This window comes from Trachemys scripta, chromosome 2 (assembly GCF_013100865.1).
Source record: "Trachemys scripta elegans isolate TJP31775 chromosome 2, CAS_Tse_1.0, whole genome shotgun sequence".
Taxonomy (NCBI): domain Eukaryota; kingdom Metazoa; phylum Chordata; order Testudines; family Emydidae; genus Trachemys; species Trachemys scripta.
The window spans coordinates 150,144,636-150,163,543 of record NC_048299.1 but is presented as its reverse complement, the minus strand read 5'-3'; the positions used below and the strand labels follow the sequence as shown (position 1 = coordinate 150,163,543).

The 18,908-nt window shown below is 40.3% G+C and overlaps 1 protein-coding gene across 1 annotated transcript in view; it reads left to right on the top strand.

The window, feature by feature from the left end:
* Window positions 1-2,639: 2,639 nt before the first annotated feature.
* Window positions 2,640-18,908, top strand: part of LOC117872949 (zinc metalloproteinase-disintegrin-like ohanin) — a 43,620-nt gene continuing 27,351 nt past the window's right edge. The window contains exons 1-7 of the mRNA XM_034761833.1: window positions 2,640-2,812; window positions 10,362-10,474; window positions 11,614-11,690; window positions 13,531-13,609; window positions 15,650-15,726; window positions 17,086-17,278; window positions 18,623-18,685. Coding sequence (XP_034617724.1) covers window positions 2,761-2,812; window positions 10,362-10,474; window positions 11,614-11,690; window positions 13,531-13,609; window positions 15,650-15,726; window positions 17,086-17,278; window positions 18,623-18,685 — 654 coding nt within the window. The 5' untranslated portion in view covers window positions 2,640-2,760. The remainder of the gene's footprint in view (window positions 2,813-10,361; window positions 10,475-11,613; window positions 11,691-13,530; window positions 13,610-15,649; window positions 15,727-17,085; window positions 17,279-18,622; window positions 18,686-18,908) is intronic.

Here is an 18,908-nt window from a genome sequence, read left to right as displayed (position 1 = left end):
GAGGGGCAGAGTGGCTTGCAACAGGCACCCAGCAGGCCAGTGGCAATACATTCCAAGTCTCCTGAGTCCCAACTCAATGGTCTATGCAGTAGGCAACACTGTCTTTATTTATAATTATACATATTTTCTCACTTGCATAAGACCTCTCAAATACCTTACATCAGCTAGACACCTTGCAAACACGAATTAAACCATGCAACCCCTCTGCGAGGTTTGCCGTTATTAAAATACAGTTACATTGTGTGTGCACACACCCTTCACAATGAGGCCTCTTGAGGTACTAGTGTTGATGGCTCTTGCCCTGTATGGAGCAACCATGGCTGGTTACACCTCTTGCTTTATTTGGAGGCAGCTGTCTTGCAGAAAGTAAACATTCTGTGTCACCAAGCAGGAGTGCCCCAAAGTACTTACCTCCAAAGAGCCTTTCTGTCCCAGGGGTGTTGCATTACAACTTTGTCCCAATGAGGTTTCGCTCCTTACAGACCTATCGCAAGAGGCATGACGTTAATGGAGATGGGAGAGAACCGTCCACCGTGGTGTTCTTTGCGTGGGCAAAATACAGTCTGAAATTAAGACAGATCACATCAGCGGAAACAAATAGAATTAGAGATTATCATTGGCATCAATTGTCAATTGTGGCTTGTCAAAATGCCTGGGTTCCATTCTTTGAATATAGGAGGGGCATAGACCTAGTCACCAGTGCTGGAGATCAGGACTGTTCCATGTATTCTCTTCCATGTTCTGCCACTGTGTGGCCTTGGGCAAATCACTTAACTTCCCTCAATTAAATGCCTCGGTGTTACCCATCTGGGAAATGGACACACTGTATATGGTGTTGGGAGGTTTAATTAAATAGTGTTTTTTAAACCTCTATGAAAGGGGAACAAAGATATTGGGTACAAATATGTGCACTTCAACTCTTTTAGGCCTCTATTCTGTGGCAGGTTCTATTAGCACAGACTTCTGGGCCCATGCAGTGTTCACTTGAAGCCAGTGTGTCTCTTCATAAGCCACAGGGTTTGCACTAGCAGATCCCAAAGCAGGACCAGGGCCCAGATAGGGTGTTTGGCCCACATGATCTCCTGTGAGGAAGGATTTTACATTTGTGACACTTTGTAAAAAAACGCTGTCACTGTGCCAAAGCTTGGGCTAGATTCTCCACTACCCTGCACTTTATGTAGTCATTTACACTAGTGCAAAGTAAATGCAAAGTGATTGCAAAATGCTACCATTCTAATTTTGTAGAGTTTTACACCCATTTTACAATAGCTTTAGCTTAGTGTAATGACTACAAAAAGTATCAGGCAACAGAGAATTGGGCCCTTGTCTTGGAATCAGTTTTTATTAAATTGCTACCTCTACTGATAGACTTACATATTGCAATCAGCCTTGGACTTGTTTTACTAATCCTTGTGAATCTAGACTATTAAGGAAAGCTCAATGTATTGAGACTTACAATACTGACTGACAGACAGACAGACAGACCCCTAACTCTCACTGCACCCTGTAGATTAAATACATGTTATCAAAGCTTTTTAACCAAGGGTTAGAACTGAAAAACATGGAGGTTAATACCAATATTTCCAAATAAGGATGCTTTGAGATAGACACCTAAAACTATGTTTAAACACCTAAGTAAGGCCTGTTCTTCACTTGAAAGTTTTACTGGTATAACTACTTCTGTTAGGAGATGGAATTTTTACTGATATAGTATAGTAGGGGGAAAAACCGAGTGTGGACAGGGTTATATCGTATAAAGATGGCTTATACCAATATAGTTATTACACTTCTCAAAGCTAAACTGGCATAAAGCCCCTTTATTCACATAACTGCTTCTACTCTAGGGGGTTTGTACTGCTTTAGTTACACCGATATAGTTAAAGCAGTATAACTTTGTAGTGTAGGCAAGGTCTAAATTGTAGAAACTTACTTTGTTTCTTTCCTTCTAGATTTTTGACTTCCAGGTTGTTCTCATTGATTTCATGATTTCCATTTTCACTTCTCAATATATTCCAAAGCTACATCATCAGCCCAAAGCGAACATCACTCATGCAGGCGTCATGGGGGAGGGGACATGAGTGCAGTGTTTATAAAATGGAAATGATTCACAGACTGGCCATTATTTTCCCCTTACTTATTGCTCAGAGCCCTACCCTGCCTTACAATTTAAATGCTAATCAGCACAAACTGAAATTCACATTGATTAAATGGTGATAAGTCAGGACCTGAAATCTTTGTGGTGCTGAAATCCACTGCATATCTTTAATTCTCCATGGAAGTATAAGGTGCTCAACATTCCACAGTCTCTGATCCTCTCTTCCCTAACCCTGTATTTACATGTAAAGGCATGAACATACATATAATCCCAACTCTAACGGCATAAAAAGAAAAGCCCCCTGCATTGTAAGCAGCCATGTTTGTTTTCTACCAGCCAGGCTAAACTAAAAAAGAGCCTTCGGACAATTCCAGTTCCTTTGGCGAGAGGCAGTAGCTCTGTGAAATCATTTGAAAAAAGCAATCAGTATATCACAATTCAAGTGACACCAACTAACTGGCAGGAACTTCCGCATGTAGTGGCATTGCTGTAACTTGAAAATTGTGCAACACCTTTAGTAAACACTTCCTCATGTAGGAACAAGAATAAAGCTGAAGGACCCAGTCTCCCTCCTTCACTGCAGAAGGCAGGGCAGGTTAAAGTAGGAAGAAGCTAGAGGCCAGTCTTTTTCCAAGCAAGGAGACCGCTTTCCAGGCTTAGCTGACATGATTAAAGTACTTCTGATTTCTACAGCTTTGCTCCTTTCTCAACACCGAGGTAAGTTTTTTCCCCTTTTATCAAATCGCTGCTAAGTACAGTGACAAATACGTTTCTATAGCTTTTATGAGTTTTTAATTATTAACAGGTGGCTGATACTGAAGAACCATGATTTCATTTGTTGTACTCACACCAAATGAAGTCACTTGAAGACAATGGCGTTGCTGAATATAGAGGTTTTTGTTTCACTACTAAAGTTAAAAAGTAATCATTAAAATTCTTGAGAAAGGCAGATTAGTAAAGAAAACATTTTACCCGATTGACTAAACTGGACAAAGATTGACTCAAGACTTGGAACAAGTTTGTTCTGAGGAAGTGAGAAAACCATTTTTCGACAATTGTGAGAGAATTTATTCAACTTGGCTAATTTGTTGCATTTACAACATTTTAATTGTAAAAGAAATAATTTTATTGGAATTAAATGAACAGAAGTCGTCTACTTGCAATTGAAATAGAATGATAAACATATATTTATGCAGCACCAGGATAATACCTTGAGATCACTCAGAATATGATTAAATAATTATATATTAAATCCTTTCAATATTAAGTAAGTATAATTATTTAACCATATTCTATATGAGGTGCCATACATTAGTTTTTGAGTGTATTCTTGCTTGCTTGCTTGCTATTTGAATCAGGAGCAGATTTTCAGACCACGACATGCACAAATATTCGCACATGCAATTCGTGGTCACTTGGACATGTAATTGTCTTCAGTGCACACACATATTATGTACAGAATTAAACAGATTTGTGTATGGAATTATATGCATTTTCTTGTGAAGAGTTCTGAAAATCTTCCCCTTGAGACTTTATATATCTTGATCAAACAGATTTCGTTTTCATGTGTAGATCCACACTAACTAGTGGTGTTAATTCCTGATTTAAGATGGTTGGGAAATTGCAGTATTTATTTATGCCTTATCACCAATATTTTACCTGTTGTAACAGATCCAGAATACATTTCTTGCTCAGAAAAAACTGAGTTAAAATCATGCCTGAAGCAAAACAAGATGACACTGTACATTCACTCTGAAGAACTGACTCTAGGAAAACTATTAGAAACAGAACAAAATATAACTGCCTACTTAACACACCCAGAATCTTGTAGCTAAAAATCCTCATATGAAATACATACCAAAGGTATTAAACTGTAAGGCTTGTCTCGACTAGAGAAAAGGTCAGGTTTAGATCAGGCTACCTAGCTAAACCCAACCTAACTTGAGCAATCGAGCCTGTAATTTGACTTGCTAAAAATCAAGCTAAAGGCGTTACTGTGAATCTGCAATAGGAAGTTTTGGTTAGGTTGATTTTACTAACACCACTCAACCACTTTTCCTATTTTAGACAAAGTCAAGCTAGGGGCTGTTTCAGGAACTCATATTCTCTGATTAGTGCTCGCTCACATTATTCACTGAAGAGACCCATTGATTTCACTGAAACTATTTACATAAGGAAACTATTTACTTCTCAAATGGAGTAGCTGCAAAATCAGACCCATAGAAAGTAACATTCGTTGGGTGCTGAGCTCTTTTGAAAATCTATCTACAAGTGTCACAATGGGAGATGCTGGGTCCTGAGCGCTTAGGAAAACCTGGCCTTTATTTATGTGATTAAAATAGGAGCTGACCTATTTTTGAAATTCTGGTCCCAAATGTAGGTGATGAACCCTTGAAAATTTGTCCCTTAGGGTGAAATTCACCCCCATGCAACAGGATTAAAGGGGGCTTATGCGGTACATAGGCCTTGTGATATCTCAAGGATAGAATCTGATTTTCAGGGACTCTGAACACCTTCAAGGGAAGTCACATGTGCGAGCACCTCTGAAAATCAGGTCGTGATACACTGATGTTCTTCATGTGCAGAAGTTGAAAAACTCTTCTTACCCTTAGTAAGCTCTTCACTACCACAATACCTCTACCAGAGGGGTAGGCAACCTATGGCACACGTGCCAAAGGCACCATGCAAGCTGATTTTCAGTGGCACTCACACTGCCCGGGTCCTGGCCACCAGTCTGGTAGGCTCTGCATTTTAATTTAATTTTAAATGAAGATTCTTAAATATTTTAAAAACCTTATTTACTTTACATACAATAATAGTTGAGTTATATATTATAGACCTATAGAAAGAGACCTTCTAAAAATGTTAAAATGTATTGCTGGCACGCGAAACCTTAAATTAGAGTGAATAAATGAAGACTCGTCACACCACTTCTCAAAGGTTGCCGACCACTGCTCTACCACATACTTCACTACTAAACAGACAGACATACAACATATCCACGTACACAAGGGGAGATGGAAAAAGGCCATTTGGGTCATCCAAGATGTCTCTCCTGCCACCTCCATCATGTACATGTATGTTCCCTACCTCCAGCACATTTTCCAGTGCTTTGCCCAGTCCATTTCAAATGCCACCAGCCACAACGGGTCAAAAATGTCATTGAAATAGAAACTTTTCATGGCAATGTGTCAATTTCAACAAAGTTTCAGTTTTTTAAAAACAAAAGTTGAAATGAAGCGTTTTGACCTTTTCAGAACAAAGCATTTTGAAGGTATGCATTGAAATGACTTTTCATTTCAAAATGTATTTTATTTTATATTATAAATTATGATACAACATAACATTTTAAAAAGTCAAAAATCAGAGCAAAACATTTCAACTTTAACACAATGGAATGTTTTGATTGGTGCAAAACAATTCCCCCCCCCCCTTCCCCAAAATCATTTTGTGGGAAACTTTGAATTTTTTTTGTTTTCATTCCAATTTGGACCCAGGAGCCCCACACCCGGATTCTAGTTCTGCACATCCTAATGCCCTCTCACTCTAGTGATCCTAATGGATTCTGGATGTGGCTCCATGCTCCAGACAGGGATATCAAGAGCTTTCACACCACATCACACTGATACTAGTGTATGACTCACACTGGGCGCGATCTGTCCAAAACAGGAGTGTGGTTATCATCGAGAGCAGGGGTTCTCAAACTTCATTGAACTGCGATCCCCATTCTGACAACAATAATTACTACATGATCCCAGGAGGGGGGACTGAAGCGTGAGCCCATCCAAGCGGGGCGCCAAAGCTGAAACCCCAGGGCTTCATCCCCAGGTGTGGGGCTTGTAACCTGAGCCCTGCCGCCCTCAGCTGAAGCCGAAGTCTGACCCCAGGCAGGGGATTCGGGCTTGGGCTTCAGCCCCGGGTCCCAGACAGTCTAACTCCAAACCTGGTGACCCTATTAAAACAGGGTCGTGATCCACTTTGGGGTCCCGACCCACAGTTTGAGAACCGCTGGATTAGAGGATGAGGGAACAAGAGCAGCTTGGAAAACAAGAACAGCTGTTACCATAGATATTAGAGAATATTTCATGACTCAGTTCTGGATTGGTGACAAAGAAGCTATACGGATATGGAGATCTAACAGGTGCAGAGTAACCGTAATACTCTGATCCAGATCCAGCAGCTAGGATAGGCTGAACCGCAGTGGTACCAGTATTAGTCATTGTTCCATATCTGAAGTAGTGGGCACTGTACAGCCATTTACATTCCGATCACTTTGCAAACGCAATGGCTAATATTGCTCAGAAGGCAGCACAAGAGAACATTTTTGGCTACCAAATATTTTCGCAGCCTGGCAGCTGCTTGTAGCAGAAGCAATGCAAAAACTAGGAGACATGTTGCCCATTGGCCCAGAACACTCTGGGGCCAGGTGCATCCTCTTTCTGCTGGGAATGATAAAGGGGCCTTCCCTTCCATTGTGAGACTATTTCTAATTGCCTCATAAAGTAAAGTGAATAAATGCCAGCAGTTTTAGCTGAGCTGTTTGTTCTGTGGATACAGAATAGTGTCCAGAGGACACAAAGCTAGATCTTCTCTGGAATAGTTTAGACCAGGGGTTCTCAAACTTCATTGCACTGCGACCCCCTTCTGACAACAAAAATTACGACCGGACCCCAGGAAGGGGGTCCAAAGCCCGAGCCCTGCCACCCTGAGGTGGGCAAAGCCAAAGCCCAAGGCTTCAGCCACGGGCTGGGAGCCTGTAACCTGAGCCCCGCCACCCTGTGTGGTTGGGCTCGGGCTTTGGCCCTGGGTGGTGAGGCTCAGGCCCTGGCTCCAGCAAGTCTAATGCCAGCCCTGGTGACCCCATTCAAATGGGGTCCCAACCCACTTTGGGGTCCCGACCCACAGTTTGAGAACCGCTGGTCCAGTGCATCAGTCATATGGCTTCTGCTCTCTCAAAGCTTGTTGAAAGGGAGATCATGGTAGATGGAAATAATACAGGAGTAAAAGATTCACTGCAGCCACCTGGGATAGGAAGATAGATGGACTCGTGTATATACCCACATATGTCTAGTAATGATCAACATCACAAAGGAATCAGTAGCAATCCAGAACAATCAAGTTCTTCCTGAAGGCCCCTATGCAACTGGTCTGTTACAGCTATTATGTAATATGCTAATCGTACCTAATGGTATGCTAGATGCTACCCAATACGTACAAGTTCTCTGCTGCAAAGAGATTAAAAACTAAGTTAGACCCTGATTCAAGAAAGCATTTCTATTTAGGACAATACTTAAGCATGTGCTTATGTCCCATTGGACTTATATTTAAGTATGGGCTTAAGTGCTTTCTTGCATTGGGGCCTCAGATATAATGCAATAAATGGGTTGTACAGAAGGTTGGAGGAGTGAGCCCAGAGTTAAGATCATGGGGTTACTCAGCAGAGGCCGGTGTACAGCATGATGGAATAATATTTAGAGTAAACAGATTATAGCTGGGCCTAGTGCATAAAAGACACACAGGTGCCACAAATCCTGTGCAGCCTGAGTGGAAATTCTATTTATATTCCTCCCACTCAGAAACAATCAGAAATTAGTCTGTTCACATGAAATAGGTCAGATTTTTCAAAAACACTCATGCACCTTGAAACAGATGCTCTGTCCCAGTCTTTCTTCTGTGCACTGCTCCAAGGTCTGAGTTTGTCGACAGAGGGATCTAGAAGCAAGATCACATCTAGCCAGATCTACAGGCTTAGCTAATAATTTAATAAGGGCTGGGCTCCCACAGCCAAATCCACAATGCCCATCTGAAATGCAATCTGCTCTCCTACCCTTGCGCTGAGCTCAGCATTATACCCAATAGAGATTTGAGAGCCCTGAGAGGAGAATTTTGCTCTTCAGGTAGGACAGAAAACACACACTGGCAAAAAAACACTGGCAACATGACTAGGGCTAGATCGTGATAGCACAAGGGGAGCAAGAGAAGGAATGAGGAGCCGGCTCTGCATAGGGAAGGTACAATTGAAGCCCCCGGGCCTTCCTCAGCTCATGGTTAACTCCTTGCTATCACCCATTTGGTTGCAATCCACCCAAAAAGAGCCATGGTCCTGCTCCCATCTGCACACCAACCAGTGAAGATAGCCAGATGCACGGGGTGGGCGGGGGAGGGCAAGGGGAGAAGGGTAACTTACTGCACCTTCCTTAACACAATCCCCACCCACACCTACTCACCAGCCCCTGGGACAGCCGGATGCACCTGCCCCAAAGAACTATCTACCCTCGAGCTAACACTAGTTGATGCAGCTCTGAAATGGCCCCAGTGTGGGCAGGTGCCTATCAAAGTACAATCTGACCCTTAATACAGACTGCAGCTCTCCCATGGAATAATGGCACAGGAGACAACTGCTGGGTATTGCAAAATGTGCACATGCTGATGTACTGACTAACCATGAGGTTCCCTGATTACCTAACTGGTTTTCTTGTATTCTGGCATGATGAGTAGTGCTGTGCACAGCTGTTCACAGTGAAGTGTGCTGTCAGTCAGTCATGACCAAAGTTTCATAGCCTCAGGGCCTTTTAGCATTTAACTCACTCTGGTCTTGGATATCTACAGGGCTTTTGTGTGAATCCGTAGAACATTTAAATAGCCTAAAGAGGAGTTAATTAATGAGATTTGACCATACTAATACATACGCTTTGCTGGATAAAATATCCATATTCTACCAACTGATACTTCTAGTATGCAAGCATCTGTATGCGGTCTGTGAAATGTATTTTTCCCTAGGATAGTTCCCTTTGAAATTTTTCTGATTTTGGCATACAAAGATTCAGATTTTCATGTTTTCAGTGAAAACCCTCTTTTTTGGGGACAAAACCAGAACTTTTTTGGCAAAAATTTCTGTTTCATCAACAAGCCATTTTCCATAGGAAAAAAAGACATGTTGATGGAAATTTTCCAACTTACTCAAGTGAGAAGGGGCAGAGAAAAATGGTTAGATCACACGCCTAGCCATCTAGCCTCTTGGGGTTTATTCTCAGCTCTGCCACTGACTCACTATGCAACTTACTTACCCTTTCTATGCCTAAGTTTACCCACCTATAAAATAGGGCTAATAAAAATACCTGTCTCACGCCGGTGTTATGAGAATTAACCATGCACGGAAAATGCTTTGATATCCTCAAGAGAAAGGTGCAGTCTCAGCCCAGGCTATTAATATTAATGAGTTCAGGCTAAATTTTCAAAAGAGATTAGTGTCCAATTTTTCCAATGCTCAACTTGAGACAGATGTTTTAGCAGGGCCTGATTTTCAGAGCACGTTTGCTTAGCCCTTAATGAAAATCAGACCCTCTAAGGTTGTTGCAGGTTGGACACCCAAAATCCAAGGCACCAAAAAATCACTAGTCACTTTTGAAAATTTTGGCCGCACAATCCAGTGTTGCGTTTGGTTTCAGCACCATGTGGCGCCCAACTGCTTGTGCTATGGACTGGGCATAGTTTCCGCATGAGGAATGCAATATGGAAGCTCAGTTCTAAGGAAACATGGTGGTCATCAATTCTGCTTCCAGAAGAGATAGCTGCAACCTCTTGGCCAGCTGAAGATGAGAAAAAAGCCAATATGGCTGTTGCTGTCCCGGGATATTCTAGCAGCAGCTGAGGGGCTAACTACAAACGCAGACTATGAATCCAATCAACCAATGATGGGCACACCCTCAGTCTAAGGGTCTGATATCACTGCTGCCATCTCTTACAGTTCCTTCCTGTGGCCAATATCACTTGGACTGTATTATGCAGGAAGCCAGATTAGCTGATCGTAATGGTCCCTTCTGGCTTTAAAATCTACGAACCACTCTTTCTCCTACAAACATCCTTCTACACAACTATATTGATCACAAAACAGCTGGTATGAAGTGTTCTTATAAGGAACAAAACATATTCCATACTCCTATATAAAACCCCAATAAAAAGTGGGAGCAGGGAGTAGGAGAGGACTGAACAAAAGGAGAGAAAAAGACGACAATCAAAAGCAGAAAAGAGAAAAGTTTTCAACTATCACATGCACATAATCACACCCAGTAAAATATAATAGGTGAAACATGCTACAGGAGGAGGATTAACTGGAACTATTTCTGTGAAAAAACAAAATCGTGCAGTGCTAGAATAGGATTCTATGAATTGCATGAAAATTAAATAAAATGATACAGCATTTAGAAACTGTGGAATTTTAAAAAATAAATACATTTGTTTTGACAAATCTTTTTGTTTCCCCTAGGGACTGCACGAAGGGAATTACCTGGGGTGAAGGACTATGAAGTGGTATATCCACAAAAACTACACACGTTACATAAAAGAGATGTAGCAGGAAATCAAAATCCCAACAATGGGGTAATAAAGGAGGCATTTTTTATTTGTTTGCATGGGAATGGGATAGTTTTGTCTTGGATCAGAGTGTACTTAACTTTCAAGACAAGTTAGATCCAGACATCAGATCATACTATTGAATCCATTCCCCTGCAAGGGCAGGCCATGATAGTCTCACAGTAAAAGTAGGTGGCAAAGTTTAAATGCGATTGGTGAATCTCCTCCTAGTTCATGACCATACATTTATTCACAGTGTAAACCAACTCATTAGTTGGCATTAGTGGCACTTTTTGCTCAAAAGTAGAGCTCGGTAGATAGTGGAAAACAGTAGAACAGAAGCACCTAGCATTTCAGGGTGTTGAGTTTTAGATCCAAAGTATGCAGCACAGCCACACCCTCAAATCTACCTTTGGGTGGAGGTGGAACAAATCAGAGGGTTCAGGACAGAGTTCTACTCCTAGCTCTGCTACCAACCTGCTGGGGGATGTTGAGTAAGTCACTTAACTTCTCTTGGTCTCTCTTTCTCCATCTGTCAAATGGGGTAGTGAGACTTGCTGTACTTTATAAAGTACTTTGAGATCTATGGATAAAGGCCCCAACAAAGGAGAGCATAAGCACATGCTTAACTTTAAGCACTTTAATAATTATTACTATTATTGAGATAGTGCCTAGTGATCCACCAAGTGCCTATTGTGTTAGGCACTGCATAAACTGAGTAGTAGATAGTCCCTGCCCTGAAAAGTTTACAATCTAAATAGACAAGACAGATAAAGGGTACGGGAAAGGGATATAACATACCACTGAGTTCAACTAAGACAATTCATATGCTTAAAGTTAAGATCATGCTTAGGTGCTTGGATTAATAGGGATGGGATTATTCACATGCTTAAAGTTAAGCATGTGCTTGAGTGCTTTCCAGAATTGGGTCTTAAGCGAAGTAGAGACTCTTATGGAAGTCAGCAGAGCTGTACATGTACCTTTGAGAGCAGACTTTAGATTTTAGAGTTCAATTTATTGAAGTCATTTAAAAACTGATGCTTAGTCTAGAACTGAGAGCAGGTTTACTGTTGTGGCAGAGTTGGTGTTGGCATCTCAAGACCAGTAAATTCACAGTGAGGTTGGTGCTTATTGCTATCGACATTATGACACTCAAATATTTGCAGGCAAGATATGACGACAGGATGCAATATGAAATTAAAGTCAACGGCCAGAAAGTGATACTTCATCTTGAAAAAAATAAGTAAGTTCAATTTCTTTTCTTATAACATTATCACTCTCTATCACCCAGGTCACTGGAAAGAGGTACTATACAGCACTGAGGATACAGTTTCTAAAAGCAAATGGGACTTAGGATCCTAAGAGATGGGTGTATCTGAAATTTTAACTCTCAGATATCATAATGATGGCAGCAGAATAAGAGCCTTAATAGAATAGAATAGAATCAGTGGCACTATAGCAGAGCCTGGCTAGCATGACAAAACTCCAAAACAGATATAAGACATTTGTTGTGATTGTAACGACATTCCTGCAGCTTTGATTCCTGTTTGCAGGTACTTAGGCTCTCTCAGAATGAAAAATATTATAATAGTAATAATAAGAAGTCGTCCTGACATTTTACAAATGATCAGACTTCTAAATCTTACTGGGTTCTGAATTAATATTGCAAAATAAGAAACACATCCTGGCCTTAGAAGCTTAGCCTATACATATAGTATATGCAAGGTACATAGAGAAGAGGCTATAATACAAAACAGAGAATATCAGAACACTATCGGATCATACAGAGCAAACATGAAATAACGTGTAATTGTTATTTTGCACTGGCTGGGTGTGTCTTTTGAATTCTTTATGTTTGATGTTGTGTCAATTTAGGTCCGTTTTAAGTGGCGTGTTTTTAAAGATTGTGTAAATATGCCTTAAAGTGGCAATCGGTTTATATTAAATGTATCAGAAATAGAAACAGAAACAATAAATAAATGTTAGTCCCTGCTTTAATCTAATCAAACTATTTGAAGGGAGCAGAGGAAGAGGAATTGGGAAGCCTTTTTGTGTTAGCTTCCTTTCTTTAAAAAGATGGTGATCCGTCGAAATTGCTCATAGAGGTTTGGAACATTAGTACTAGCTGAAGTGAATTGGGCCCCAATTCACGACTGACTTCTGTGGGACTGCTCTGGTTACTTTAAATTAAGCATCTGTTTCAGTGCTTTTGTGGACTGGGACCAGAGTGCTCAGAAACTTGCAAGATTGAGTCATTGGTGATCAGTGTGCATGCAAGCAAGTCAGAATGCAAAATGAATGCAGTGTATTCAGTGGTTGCCGAATTAAAAAAATGTATTCCAGGGATATCATGTCCACATAGAATCACAGAATATCAGAGTTGGAAGGGACCTCAGGAGGTCATCTAGTCCAACCCCCTGCTCAAAGCAGGACCAATTAGTGTTTTCTATTTCTGTATCTACACCTATATGTATGTCTTTCTAAATGTAGCTATACTTACAGTGAAAAAAAATCAGCCTCAACTACAAACCAACTGTGGACAATTTCATCCCCACGGGTTAAAGTTTGACAAAGTTATAAATAACTGGAACAGAGGGTAATAATGGAAAGTATTGTTCAATCTCTATATGTGGGTGTGTCTTGTACATAGATGAGCCAGATCTTCCATTGCTCTGCATGTTAGTCAAAGTGGGTGGAAAGCACGAACACATCAGAATAGTAGCGTTTCACACTCACTTTGAACTGGCACAAATGACTATCCAAGGTGTAGCCCAAGAAAGAATCAGGTCCATATATGTATTTAAAAATGGTATAGTCTTTTACTCTCAGGAAGTTATTTTATATTAATACAATGAATGGGCTTTGGGTTGACTTTAGAAATCTCCCTTTGTTTGGATAAGGGTTGTGAAGAGGCCTAACTGTTCAGCGGCCTTAATTCTCTAGTCTTTTGATGCTAAAAATAACACCAGTATGCATGCTAGTGTTTAAAAAATGGTTTGAAGCTCATTATGTAATTACTTCTTCCCTTGATTACTCCAGCATCATTATTAGCTGGAATAACAGGCCCATTGTATTCTTTCCAGGGATCTATTTGCCAAGGACTACTCTGAAACTCATTACTCACATGAGGGTCAAGAAGTGACAACAAGCCCTCAGATCAAGGTAACATACGAAGGCTCTTCTACAAATCTGTAATCACATGGTGTTCCATGTGGGATTCACCGGCATAGTAGCAACAGCACAATCCACTCTTTAATGGAAGATATAGGTCCAGATCCTAAGATCCAGATCCTAAGCTTGTATAAATTGACATAGTTTCACTCGCCTTCATGAATGAGTGACTGAGGCTGTGTTTCTTGACCTCAATGGAACTGCACTGATTTACGCCACTTGAGAATCCGAACCATAGCTTTCTTTATAACAAAGAAAACATTTTTCATGTCTATAGCTTATGAACACATCTCCTGACCTGCTGGAATTCCTGGAGGAAAGGGAATGGGGCCCACTGAGACTAAACATTCTATGGCTCTGTATGCATAACTTAGTTTCACAAAAGGAGCAATGTTATTCATTTAAAGAGCCTAATCTCAGTGAGATCATGAATTCAGATAAACACACCTTCACTCACACACGTACTCTGCCTCCCACCCACATAGCAGATGCATTAAAATGTATTACAGGTTATACCAGATGGCTTCCTTGGACCATGACCAATCAGTTACTCAGTTATAAGCACAAAGGCAGTCACTGTACAAGTTCTTTTTTTTTTTTAATTAACTGTATGTCTGTGGGTCTTGACCCACTGAACTACAAAACTCCTCTATTTTAAGCCATTGTTCATTGTATGTTTTTTTAACAATTACAATTTGAAATGCAGAAATAAATATTCTTTGTCCTGGAGAGTAACAATAGAATTTGGATGGGTAAAATCTGTGTAAGGACTTCAGGATTTCTCCTCTTAATATTACAGAGGCCATTCCTCATTGTTCTATTTATTTCTCTCACCAAATGGAAGTTTGCATTTGGTTAAAGATTATTCCAAACAAGGCATGCTGCACAGACATCTGACATGCTGTATGACTGAGGAATTCCACCTTTGCTCATACTGCTCGGTGGTTAAACGTTTTTCAGGTTTCCTTGCATCAGCATGAAGTGTACAGCAATTGTTCATTATTTTCTCTAATAATGTTCCTTTCGTCAATGATTCTTTCATTGTAAAGAAGCTGACATATCATGATGAATGGATGTTAAACCGTAATGTGAAACCCAGCATCCATGAGCAATAAAAGAAGTACATTTGTATGTGGGTTTAAATGCCATTTCACAAGCCCGTATTCAAGAAAGTAGTTAGGGTAACATTTTCAAAAGTACCCAAGTGACTTAGGCATCCCATTGAACCCACGTGGCTCTATTGGAAGTTAGGTTCTTAAATCACCTGGGCATCTTTGAAAATTTTATCCTCAAGCACATGTTCACTTTTAAGCATATTCTTAATGGCTTAGCTTCAATGGGACTTGACAAGACTTAATCGTGTTAAAGTTAAGCACATAATTAAGTGCTTTCCTGCATTGGGGTCATACTGAAAGAACATAATCTGACCCCTGATTCTGCAAAGCACTTAAGCATGTGCTTAACTTTAAATACAGGGGTAATCCTAACCCTATTCCACATTTAAGCACATGCTTAACTTTGAGAACATGGGAAACACATGTTTAAAGTTAAGTACATGAAAAAGTGCTTTGCTGAATCAGGCCAACAGAAGGCAAATAAACTTGGCAGCTGTAATCCACTGGAAGATTCTTCTATGGAAGGGAAAGCCTGCGCTGGTTAGACTTGCCAAAGTTAGGGCACCTTTGTGCCAACAGACCAACAACAGAGCTGCTGTAACTAACCTGGGAATTGTCACCCTCTATTTCCATTTCAAGCAGGAGGTACCACAGGTCACAATTTCCTTTTGAAAGCATATGCAATTAAAGTGGATGGTGGAGGGGGTACCAGTCTCCTTTCTGACCAGAACACCGTAACTCAGATTTGATATAAAACAAAATTTACAATATTCAGAGAAAAATTATAATCTCCAAATGGGACATATCCGCAGATAATGTAACATGACATAATGCTACGGATGTAATTGGAGCTAAGCCAGTTCACACCAGCTGAAGATCTGGCCCAATATGACAATTTATCATTGCTTCCTAACAGGACCACTGTTTTTACGACGGTCACATCCAAAATGATAATGACTCAGAAGCAAGCATCAGTGCCTGCAGTGGTTTGAAGTAAGATTGTTGCTAATGGTCTTCACAGTGAAATGATACAAGAATGTACTTTTTAATCTACAAGGCTTTTTGTTCACTTGCTCTTTATTTACAGTCACAGTTGCAGCCAGTGCTATGAATCAGTAAGATCTCAAAGGTTTAGCTTTACAAGCGTGAAATAACCAGGGGCGGCTCCAGGCACCAGCGCAGCAAGCGCGTGCCTGGGGCGGCAAGCCGCGGGGGGCAGCCTGCCGGTCGCCGTGACCAGCGGACCTCCCGCAGGCGTGCCGCCAAAGGCCACCTGACTGCCGTGCTTGGGGTGGCAAGAAACATAGAGCCACCCCTGGAAATCACTATGAGAATGGGTCTGAGTAGTTATCCTATAGATCTCCTTCTGAAGAAAACTGTTTATAAAGAAAAGGGAAAAGGATAAGAAAAAGCTAGAGGGTATCAGCAATTGTTTGGAGGGGGTGCAATGGCATATTTTCACTCTGGTTCTAATACTAGATAGGAAACTAAAGGAACACCGATGTGCTGTAGTAGGAAGTTATGTTGATGCTTCAGCAGGAAATGCTGAATCTTCTCATTCAATGCTGAACCAGTGCTTGAATATGGTGTTAGGTGGAGCTGTGTTGATGGAGATCCAGTCTTTTGCACGAGACAATCAATTCAAAGATCTGTCCTTTTGTAACCATTAAAGATTCCATTGCACAATTTGAAGGGCTGGGAACATTAGTCAAACAATTTTCAAAGGAATATTTTTCCATCAGAAAATGGGGTTTCATCCACACAGAAATTTTCTGGGAAAGATTGATTTCAGCAGAATTCTCTGTCTGAATGTTTTGTTTCATGTTAACACACTGAAATGAAACCTTCTGATTTTGGAATGTGAAAACATTTTATTTTGATCACAAATGTCAAAACAAAACATTTTGACATTTCCAATTAAAATATTAAAAAGAAAAGTTCTGCATAATTTTAATCTTTTCTTCTTGAATTAGGATGAACACAAACGCCAAAATATCAAATTTCCCATGGAATCAAAATTCCATTTTCTGGTCAGATCTTATCAGTATAAAAGTCATGAACAAAATTCTGTTCCACTGGCTTAATTCCAGTTTGAGTAGTTTTACTTTTCTAACCTAATTTCCCCTAGAATTTCAGTTTGTCATGGCATTTTTTACTTCCTGTTGTATATTGTATCTGAGGGCTGTTAAAATTCTACTATGTACCATTACACTAGTGTGTAGTGTGATCCTTATACTAGGGGAGAAAAGTGCTTCACAAATGTGAGTCATCATTATTCTGATAAAATCCTATGGATTCTCAAAGATCCTCACCTTCATTCTAATCTGAAGGTTTTAAAAAAATGTTTCATAGAGGATATTTCAAGACCCATGGTCAAAGATACCTTATCCAACCCCTGAAGCTCACAGACAGCGAGGAACATGCAGTCTTTAAATATGAAAACCTGGAAGATGTTGAAGGCCCAAAAACTTGCGGCGTAACCAACACTACCTGGGAATCAGAAGATCCTATCAAAAAGTCCTCTAGATCCAGCACCAGTCTGGAAGTGAGTACCGACCTGAAGATAAACTAAATCACTAAGAACATTTCTGAGAATTAGTTTTGTGATTCTGGCATAAAGTGGTGAATTACACCATATTTTGAAAATAAATAATCAATTATTCCTACCCAGAAGGGCAATGTGAGACAGGATCTTAGGTGTAGTTAGGGATTCACCATGCTATTGCTGGAATAGAGGCAATCTGTGTTTCATGTTGTCTGTGCTGGGTAACTCCACAAGAGAATTACGTGTTTGTAAGACTAAATAGGTTCTTCATTAAAGCACCTATTTATAGAGATTCTGCAACTGTGACTAGCATTCTAGCCATGTGCACACAGACTGACTCCTGGTGCCTGCTCTGAACACTTCTCTCCTGCAACCTGTGCTCCTCCCTCCAAGTTCCATGCAGGTTGCTACACTTTGTTGTTTTAATTGGGACCCACAGCTTAGAAAGGGAGGAAAATATTATCCGTTTTCAGCTAATTTAGTTTTAAAGCAGTACAGATAAAATCCTAAAGTCAGCTTCTGTAACCACGGGCCTGATCCTCAGTTACAGCTCCTTTACATCAGAATCAGTCCCTATGCATGAAAAATGCGCAGTTCCATCCAAATTACACATCAAATGCCCCAAATTTAATGTGCAAATATTGCATCTGCAAATGCACATTTTCCACATGGAAATGGCACAGTTTGCACACAGATTTTTGGAGGCATTTTGAAAATGTGGCCTTGACAGGTACACATTTTTAATATGAAATCACAGATCTGAAATGTGACTCATGCTGTTGAAACCTGTACACAGCTGGAGGCAACCCAATTTATCTTTCATTAGTATTGTGCAACGTTAATTAACATAGTAGCAGGCAGCTTTAAACACAAATAAAGGCAAATTCTGCCTGCAGATACAAGCATGCAATTGCCAATGGGGAATCAATGGATTGAGTTCACCCACTACAGGTTTGAATATTATTGGTCAATATGAGTTGCACATTGATCTAAGGCCAAAATTTAATTAATTTCATTTTAAAAAGAACTATGGGCTAGATTTACGAAGGTATTTAGGCTTAGTCAATGAGACTTAGGTGCCAAACAATATCAATGGAAGTTATGCACCTAACTGACTTAGGTGCTTTTGTAAATTCTACTAGGTGCCTGTCTGCATCTTTAGGCACCTAAATACCTTTGAAAATCTGACCCTGAGCTTCTCAAGTGTAAAATGGGGATGACAGCATTTCCACTCTCAGTAATTTAGAGAGAGAGAGATTATATGATTATAAAATATTCTTCTTGAATCTAAAGGGGGCAGATTGGAACAGGTCCTAACAATCTTTTGCAAAATATTTTTCTTAGAAACAGGAATACCTGAAAGCAAAGAAGTATGTCGAAGTCTACATAGTTGTAGACAATGCTGCGGTGAGTATTCAGACAAACATTTTTCATTTTACCTTTACAACAACAACTATGGATTTAATTTTTCAAAGCACTCAGCACTGGTCTAACTGTGCCCCCATTGAGATAAATGGGAGTATTATCCTTGACTTTAGCGGTGGGCAGAGTTAAGCCAACTTTGAGCAAGGAAGATCCTGCCCTATGAAGATTTGAAATTCACAATGGACAGCCAAATATAGATCTCGAG